Source organism: Ursus americanus, chromosome 14, assembly GCF_024610735.1.
Source record: "Ursus americanus isolate L20-20 chromosome 14, mUrsAme1.1.p, whole genome shotgun sequence".
Taxonomy (NCBI): domain Eukaryota; kingdom Metazoa; phylum Chordata; class Mammalia; order Carnivora; family Ursidae; genus Ursus; species Ursus americanus.
Genome location: NC_142140.1, coordinates 56,258,337 through 56,267,413, shown reverse-complemented (window position 1 = coordinate 56,267,413; position 9,077 = coordinate 56,258,337). Strand labels below are relative to the sequence as shown.

General features: G+C 59.1%; 1 protein-coding gene across 1 annotated transcript; it reads right to left on the bottom strand.

Moving 5' to 3' along the window:
• Positions 1-468: 468 nt before the first annotated feature.
• Positions 469-7,727, bottom strand: TINCR (TINCR ubiquitin domain containing). Its single transcript, XM_045804303.2, has 3 exons — positions 7,440-7,727; positions 4,691-4,806; positions 469-3,560 (listed from the first exon to the last, which is right to left on the bottom strand). The coding sequence occupies exons 1-2, from the start codon at positions 7,697-7,699 to the stop codon at positions 4,803-4,805; spliced, it is 264 nt and encodes an 87-aa protein (XP_045660259.1). The 5' UTR covers positions 7,700-7,727; the 3' UTR covers positions 469-3,560; positions 4,691-4,802.
• Positions 7,728-9,077: the final 1,350 nt, after the last annotated feature.

Genomic DNA, 9,077 nt, shown 5'->3' with positions numbered 1-9,077 from the left:
GGTGCTTTGATGCAGTGAACAACCTGTCTCACTGTCTGTGGGAGCTGGAGCAGGGTCTGTCTTGGTATCTCCAGCAGCCAGCACAGTGCCAGGCACACAGAGGGCGCTCAATAAATGCTCAGGGAACAAACAAGCAGAGCCAGAGAATGCCAAGACCCGGCTTGGAGTCACAGAGGGAGAGAGTGAGGCAGAGAAGGACGGACTCAGGGAGTCTGGGCGCTGGCAGTTTCTGGCTGAGCCACAGATGCCCTCTCTGGGAACCACCTGGATCTACCTGCCACCCAGGAACACCCCTCACACCCAGGATTCTGGGAGACCAACCCAAGTGGGCAGCTGAGAGGCGGGAGACGGGACGTGGCCCCTCCCCAGGACGCCTTGGGCCCCAGGAAGAGATGGTGGCTGCCAGGTCTCACTCGAAACTCCTTGCAGCCCAGACTTGCTCCCGGGGCGGAGCCAGGAGCCTGAGAGGCCCCCCGGGGGGTGGGGGGCAGGTTTCCCCTATTTTCACAGCCCAGAGAGGGGAGGAGCCGGTTGGGGTCACCCAGACTGGGAGTCAAGGAGAAAGTTGTTCCTGCGGAGGGCAGAGCCTGCACGTGGAAAGAGGCGCTCACCCGGGCAAGGGAAGACAGGAGACCAAGTTCGGGAACTTGAACTTGATTTTGTTTGGAAACACTTAATCTTTTATTCATATGCACTTAAAGATGGCCCTTCTATACCTGGTCCCGACCCGGTGATGTGACCCTGGGGCCCCAGGCTCGAGTCATCAGGCAGGGAGGACCAACACACCTTCCAGTTCCCTGCGTCAGGTCTGAGCCGGAGGCTGCAGGACCCACAGGCCCACAGGGAGCACCGCAGAGCCCACACGGGGTGTGTCATAACCAGGTAGGTGCTGGAACTGAGCCGAGTGGGCAGTGATGCTGCAGCCCCCAAGTGGCCGGGGCTGGACCAAAGAGAGATCTAGTGTAACCAAAGCCCAGAGGGAAGTGGAGGCTCTTCTTGGAGGATCAGAAATGACTGCACGAAGAAGGGGGCATTGCAGCTGGGCTTTGAAGGATGAATAGGAGTTTGCCAAAGAGAGACCATGCAAACTGGCGGTGGCCAGAATTCAAAGAACATGTCGAGGGAGTAGCAGGAGAAAGCAGGATTGGAGGAGTGCAGTCCATCAAGGCCAGAGTTTTCCAGATCCAAGCTTGCGGCAGCCCACCACTTGAAGCCAAAAACCTCCAGGATGATTCGTCTGGGCTCTGCCAAGCCCTGCCCAGCCTGGAGCCTACGCAACGGCCTGACTGCTCTAGCCACTGTCATCTTCCTTCTTGGGTCACAGGCTCTGTCCACTTTGGTTCATGATGACACTCAGTGGGGGACATCACTTTCTACATGTGGCCCTGGGATGTCAGGCCAGACTTGTGCCTCCCTGCATCTCATCTGGGAAATGGGAACACTAGGAGCTACTTTTGTCACGTTTTGCATTCACCTCGGGACTGGGAGGCCTTCTAGGAACCACGTGAAGGAAGAAAAGCAGTAAAAGGAATAAAGGGAAGGCGGAGGAGAAGGGAAGGAAGGGAGGAAGGGAAGTGGGGAGGGAGGGGAGGATGAAGGGAGTGAAATGGAAGGGAGGAGGAGGAAGGAGAGGCTCTGTACTCCTCCTCCATGCAAACACCAACGGACAGGTCCAACATTATAATTTCAGTACACGCCTGGGCTGTCGAGGCTTAAGAAATGGGTGGTAATTTGCATGTAATTTGCATAGTGTTTGTTAAATGTCAAAACGGGCTGAAAAGCTGCCCCCACCCTCAGTCGAGAAGCAGGAAACCCTCCCCTTCTTCATCAAGGACGCTGTACGGGCTGGACCCTTCCATTCAGGGGCTGCTGCGGCAGCAGCCCAGAGAAAGATGACCTTGGATACCCCATCTGTAAAATGGGCCATAATCCTGGCTACCACCATGGGGCAGTTATCAGTCTAGAGTGAGTTAAAGCCCGCGAAGGAAGCCACGCAGACTCCGGCAGGCAGTGGGGGCAGAGGAATGGAGCTGGGTGATCACTAAGAGCCCCCACTTTCCTGCCAGGCCCTAGGGGGCAGGCCCCCAAGCTTGCCCAGCGGCGCCCCAGACACATATCAGGTATGTGTTTGTGGCTAAGTGATGATAGAGCCAAACCAGCTAGGAGCAGGGGTCTAGCTCTTTCCCCCCCTGCAGGCCCCAAGGGTGCCTTGCAAACAGCTGAGGCCTCAGTTTACCCACCACAACAGAGGGAGTGGAGGCCCTGCCCTAAGAGGAGCCCCAAGGAACGGGCACTGGGGTCTCGAGGTACCTGGTCTTGGACTGGGCGCCGGAGGGGTCGCAGGCGCAGGTGAAACCCAGGTCACCCACACCGAACCTCCAGCGCTCGGGCTCGGAAAACGAATGAGCAGCGCCGGGGGCGCCTGGCGCCATCCCCGTGACAGCAAAGGGCAGTGGGAGCGTGGCTCTCCCCGCGGCTGCCATTGACTACCCACCTGTCCACGCTCACGGCCCTGCGGCCAACACCACTCTTAATTAAAACATTATTTCTTCCCAGGCTTCCGCGCCTCTGCCCTGCGTCACGCCAGCACCTGGACCGCGAACACTGCCCTCGAGGGAGTGCGCCAGCCCCACGCCTCCCCCAACCCCCACAGGGTCTGTACAGAGGTCCTGACAGCACGCAGCGCGGGTCAGAGGTCCAACCGGAGCCCGGCGTTCTACCCAGTAGGTCTCGTCCCCAGAATTCCCACATCACGCTGCCTGCAATGCCCCCATGATCACCGCCTGTGCCTCATGGCTCTACGGATACGGGTCCCCCAGCCCCGCCCACTTACCCAGGGCCCTTCAGACCCAACCAGGAGACCCCGTGTAGGGGACAAGGCAGAGGGATTTAGGGGATGAGGACACCGCCAAGGGAGTGGGCACAGGCGCACCATGGGGAAGTGTTTGGGGCCGGAGGCATGCACTTGGGATGCTGGAGAGCTGGGGGAGGGCTGGGGTCCTCCAGTCTCCACCTGTCTTCATTGGAGATTTCATCAGTAATTGGCTGCACCTGCCGCCCAGCCAAGGCTGTTCACAGTAGAGGGGGCTCGTGGGGGCCCCAAAGAGGACAAAGTGCTCATTGGCTGGTGAGGAGGGAATCCCAGAAGACTTCGTGGAGGAGGCTGGAATCCCGGGTGAGTTGAAGTGGCAGAGAGGAGTGTAGAAGGTGCTTCAGGCAGGGGGCACAGCTTGGGCACAGGTGTGACCCAGAGAATGTACAAGGTAGGAGGGATGATGTCCCCAAGTTCCTCTCCTCTCCCCTCTGCGCCTCTCTTCGTGTCATATCCCCGGCTGCACACGGGAGCCTTCCAAGATGGCACGTTGGTTCCCACTGCAGACTGGGCACTCGAGGCCCCAAAGTGGGAGAGCCGTGGCCTCAGGGTCACACAGGCTCCCCCGCTGCTGGCTCGGCTGGAGCAGCGACATGCTAGGGGCTCCGTCGGGTGCATCCGAGGCCGCAGGCAGCCGCTGGTCAGGAGGTCAGGCCAGTACTTCACTGAACACCCCAGGAGCCCAGAACTTGCAACGGCAGCAAAGAGGGAATAAAACAGTTTCAAGCCAGGCCCGGGGAAGGGTGAAACACCAGCTTTTCTTTTTCCCTCTCCCTAACATCCCTGACTTGGACAGTGACACAGGCAGCCGTCCCCTCCTTCCCGCTGGCCCTGCCCCCACCGCCCCTACCCGCGGCGCGAGCTTGGCTGTTTGGAGCCACCTGGTGACCGTCTCAGGAATTGCAGGCAAAGATGCAAGTCAACCAAACCGGCCAAGCAAAGCCCAGTCTTTTCTGCGTAAGAAGTGGGTAATAGGGGGGCGCCTGGGTGGCTCAGTCCTTGGGCGTCTCTGCCTTCGGCTCAGGTCGTGATCCCGGCGTTCTGGGATCGAGCCCGGCATGGGGCTCCCTGCTCAGCAGGAAGCCTGCTTCTCGCTCTCCCACTCCCAGTTGCTTGTGTTCCCTCTCTCGCTGCCTCTCTCTGTCATATAAATAAAGAAAATCTTTTTTTTTTTTTTTTTTTTTTTTTTTTTAAGATTTTATTTATTTATGTGACAGAGAGACAGCCAGAGAGAGAGGGAACACAGCAGGGGGAGTGGGAGAGGAAGAAGCAGGCTCACAGCAGAGGAGCCCGATGTGGGACTCGATCCCGGTACGCCAGGATCACGCCCTGAGCCGAAGGCAGACGCTTTAACGACTGCGCTACCCAGGCGCCCCTAAATAAAGAAAATCTTAAAAAAAAAAAAAAAAGTGCGTAACAGAGACCAGAGAGGGAGTGATTTGCCCAAGGTCACACAGCAAGTCAGGGCAACATCATTCCTGTCAGTTAGAGGCAACAAAAGTTAGTCTAAACGTAAGTGAGAAGGTAAGGCCCACGTCCTTACCCAAGGGGCAAAAATCATGATGGTGTGGAGAGGGGTGACAGTTGACAGCGGTGAGTCCCTTCTCCTGTCTGGGCCTCAGCTTCCACATCTGTGATCTCTACAATCTGTAAGGTCCCTTCTGCATTAGCAGTACTAGAGACTTGAGGGGCGGCTGGCTGACTCAGTCGGTAGAGCATGTGACTCTTGATCTTGGAGCTGTGAGTTCAAGCCCCACGTGGGGTGTAGATTACTTAAAAATAAAAAAATCTAAAAAAAAAAAAGTTCTAGAGACTTACCCAGCGTGAAGTCAGGGCTCCTGGGAGGCGCCTCTGGAAGGTGCCCCCAACCCCAGCCTGCTCCTTCAGCCAGCTCCTCCAGTCCCCTGGGTCATAGCTCCATGTCCTCCAACTACCTGAAGGACGGGGACAGAAAGACACAGGTTGCAGGCCAAATGCAGCCCTCCCCTTGGCACGCAAGGCCTGATCCGCTCAGTGCCGGGCCACTGCATCTTCCGGAACCTGCCCAGGACTCACTTCCAGCCTTGAGACCCTCCCCCACTTCCAGGCACTGCTAGAGCTCCAGGAAAGTGTTCTGAGCAGCCCCTCCTCACCTCCAGGAACAACACATTGAACAAATATTTACTGAGGACCTACTATGTGCCAGGCACTGAACTGGGAAGACAGCAGTGAGGAGGAGGACAAAAATGCCCGCATATATGGTTTACAGTCTAGGGGAGGAGATGAGGTGAAAAAATTAATGAAAAATGAAGAAGTCAGCTCCTGATAAGTGCTGGGGAGAAAGATAAAGCAGGGGTGGGGCGCGTTAGCAGGATGCAATGTTAAAGAGGGTGGTCAGGGAAGATTACACTGTAATATTATCTGAACAAAGGCCCAACAGAGCTGAGGGAGGGAGGAAGCAAGGTGGAAACCATTCCAGGCAGATGGAACAGCCAGTGCAAAGGCCCTGAGGCAGAACTCTGCCTAAAGAGCTGCAAGAACAGCAAGTTGGCCCTAGTTCAGCCTCTGCCATCACTTACTTGGAACTCTGCCCTGGTCCCCAGGCTTCTGCCCTCCACCCGCCACAGTCTGTCCTCCACAGTGGCCACCAGAGGACGCCTGTGAGCTCCTGAGTCCTGTCCTGCCTTTCTCTGCCCACAGCCCTCCAGGGCTCCCACCTCCCTCAGGGTAAAAGCCCAAGTCTTCATCATGGGCCCCCAAGGCCCCGCACTACCCGCCCTGTCCCCTCCCCGCCCTCCTCTCTTTCCTCTTTCCCCCTCACTCAGTCTGCTTCAGTCACACATGCCTCCTCACTGCTCTTCTAACACATCAGGCCTGGTCCTGCCCCAGGGCCTTTGCGCAGACTGTGCCCTCTGCCCAGACCATTCTCCCCCCACATATCCACTTGGTTCCCTCCCTCACCTACATTAGGAATTTACTCAAACTGTCACCTCATCAGTGAAGCTGTTGCTACAACCCTGTTTAAAATAATAACTCTCAGGGCGCCTAGGTGGCATAGTCCGTTGAGTGTCAGACTCTTGGTTTTGGCTCTGGTCGTGATCTCAGGGTTGTGGGATCGAGCCCCATGCAGGGCTCTGCGATCAGCATGGAATATGCTTGGGACTCTCTCTCCCTCTCCCTCTGCTCTCCCCATCCCCTGCTTTCTCTCTCTCAAATAAATGAATAAAGCTTAAAAAAAAAAAAAAAAAAACTCTCGAGGCGCCTGGGTGGCTGAGTCGGTTAAGCATCTGCTTTCGGCTCAGGTCATGAACCCAGGGTCCTGGACTAGAGCCCATGTCAGCCTCTCTGCTCAGTGGGGTGCCTGCTTCCATCTCTCCCTCTGACCCTGCCCCCTGCTCTGTTCTCGCTGGCTCTCTCTCTCTCTCTCAAATGAATAAATAAATATATCTTAAAAAAACAAAATAATGACAACTCTCACCCCTCCACTCCCAAATCATCCCACCCAGAGACCTTCCTTCCAGAGGGCCTGGGGAGGCAGCTCTCCTACCCCACCTCAAGCCTCCAGGACCAGCATCTGAGGCTCCCGCTCTCAAAACATCACCCCAGGCTTGGCAGATTAAAACCTGAAGGCCAAACCCAGCGAGCGTGACCCCCATAAACTCTAGGGTTACACATCCTGGCTCAGGTCCTTCCCCTGGCCGCCGGTACCACCTCACTGTCCAGCTCACCACGTGTGGCCTGCAGCATTTCCCTGGGCTGCCCCAGGCCTCTCCATGTGCTCTCTGCAGACACCTCCTTGGGCAGAGAGATGCCGCTCATGCGTCACCTTGGCCAGGGGACCTCTTTGGAAACCCCACATGGCCAGGTCAGAGTGTGGGGAATGAGCATCAGGACAGGACTGGTGAGGGAGACAGAAGGGAGGAGAAGGCAGAGAGACTCAGAGAGCCGCACAGAGAGAAGCAGCAGAGACAGTCATGGACAGAGATACAGAGACAGGAACAATGACCGGAAATGAAATAAACAGGGCCAGCACCACTGAGAGAGGAAGGGACTGAGACAGAGGAACAGTAAGAAAGACAGGGCAGGTCAGAGAGAGGGGGCAGAGCAAAAGAAAAGGAATCGGGGGTACCCAGCCGCCCCAGGCCTCTCACTGCCTGTCTCCAGTCTCCTCCCATCTAGTTCCCAGAATAGCCGGAGCTCAGGCCCTGTGGAGGCCCGTAGTCCACCTTCCTGTCCCCATCCCACCCCATTCCGCCGCGCCCTCCTGCATCCCCCCGCCCCCGGCCCTGCCCCCCTCCCCACCCTGGAACCCACCCCGGACCCCCGACGCCCGCCGGGCCCTCCCGCCTCCCCCCAGCCCTGCCCCACTCCCCATCCCGGACCCCAGCCGGGCCCCACTCCCCACCCCACCCCACCCCCCGGACCCCACCCCGGACCCCAGCCGGGCCCTCCCGCCTCCTCCCAGCGGGGCCGCCGCTCCCTAACCCTTCCCGCCTCCCCCGCCCCGCTCTGCCCCCCTCCGCACCCGGGACCCCGCCCGCCCCTCCCCCCCAGGACCCCCGGCCCGCCCGTGCCCGTGCCCCGCCACCTGGGGTCGCTGACGAGCAGCAGCACGGAGCCGTCCTGCAGGCGCACGTCGCGCACCGTCTGGTGGTCGTCCAGCCGCCGCGCGTTGTAGTAGAAGGTGCGCTTCCAGGAGCACACGCCCTGGCCCACGAGCTGCGCGCGCAGGTCGCTGAGCGTGTCCCGCGGCCGCACGGTGAGCGGCAGCAGCAGCGCCTCGTCCGCCAGGTGCACCTTGATGTGGTAGCGCTTCCAGCGCGACAGGCCCCGCCGCAGCCCCTCCATGGCGCCCGCGCGGCGCCCCGGCCCCGGCCCGGACCCCGCGCCCGCCCGCCCGCCCGACCGGCCCTGCCGCCCGCCCCCGCGCTGGCCCGCCCGCCCGCCTGGGCACGCCCGGCAAGCAGGCGGGGGCCCCGGAGGGCGGGACGCGGCGGCGCCGGGCCCGGGCCCCGGGCTGCGGCCGAGACGTGGCGGTGCCTCCCGCGCGCCGGGCGGACGGACGCGCCCGGGGGACCTGCGGCCGAAAGGCACAGAAAGGAGACGCGCAATGGAGATAAATATGTACGGACACGGTGCCTCGGATCGCGGGAAGGGCCAGGGAGGGAAAGGAGGAAGAGAGGAGATTGGCGGGCTATTTTAGACCGAGATGAGGGTCAAGGGAGGTCTCTCTCAGGAGGTGGCGTTTGGATTGAGTCGTGAAGGGCCAGGAGTGCCTCGGCTGTGAAGAGGGTCCTGGTTGAGAGTACTGCAGGCGGAGCCGGGAACCGCCAGTGCAAAGGCCCTGGGGCAGGACCCCGCCAGGCCTGTTGGGGGAAGGCGGGGAGGAGGCCCTGTGGCTGGAACAGAGGGAGAGAGGGAGAGAGAGAGAGGGAGAAGGGAGGGCGGCGTGGTTAAAAGGGCAGGTTGGAGGGGGGAGGAGGACTTGGGCTTTTACCCCAAGGGATGTGGGAGCCCTGGAAGGCTACGGTCAGAGGAGGGAAGTGACCCACGTTTGTATTTGTTATTCATTTATTCCCTTATTTCCTTCAAGACACATTCAGCAAGCACCTACTGTGTGTCTGGGCTGGCTTGGGCTGGGCAGTGCTGCTCACCAGAAAGATCCCAACTTAGGGCCCCTCCCTCAAAGGTTTTCTAGTTGGGGAGATGGGGACAGATAGCAGGACACAGACACTCCCAGCCCTATGTGGTCAAGGCTTAAGTAGGAGATCCCAGGCTGAGAAAGGCCAGTAGGTGGGGATGGCTTCCCAGATGGGTGGGCATTGGGGCTTGGTCTCTGGCTGATGAGTGGGAGTTCAACACTCCCAGGAAGGAGTCCCAACTATTAGTTCAGTGTGTGCCTAGTAGGGAAAATCAGGAGTCAAGACTTAAAGCCACTAGCAGCCACAGGAGGCTGTGAGCAGGGCATCACCCAGCCCCAATTCCTTGCTTGTCTTCTTCCACCCTTGCAATCCCTTTCTCAGGCCCAGCTAGTCTCTACAGTCACGCTTACCCAAGCACCCTCTTCCCAGAAGCCTTCCCTGATTGCTGCCTGTCCCTACCCACTGACATACCTGCCAGGACAGGACTGACCAGTTCTGGGTATCCAGGATTCTGGCTTGACCTCAATGACTCTATGTCTGGACTTAGAAGCCAGTTTCACTGGGCCCACTGGGAAGTCCTTTAG

Excerpts from the sequence above, each read along its gene's own strand:
- TINCR (XM_045804303.2), bottom strand. The coding sequence starts at position 7,699 with ATGGAGGGGCTGCGGCGGGGCCTGTCGCGCTGGAAGCGCTACCACATC.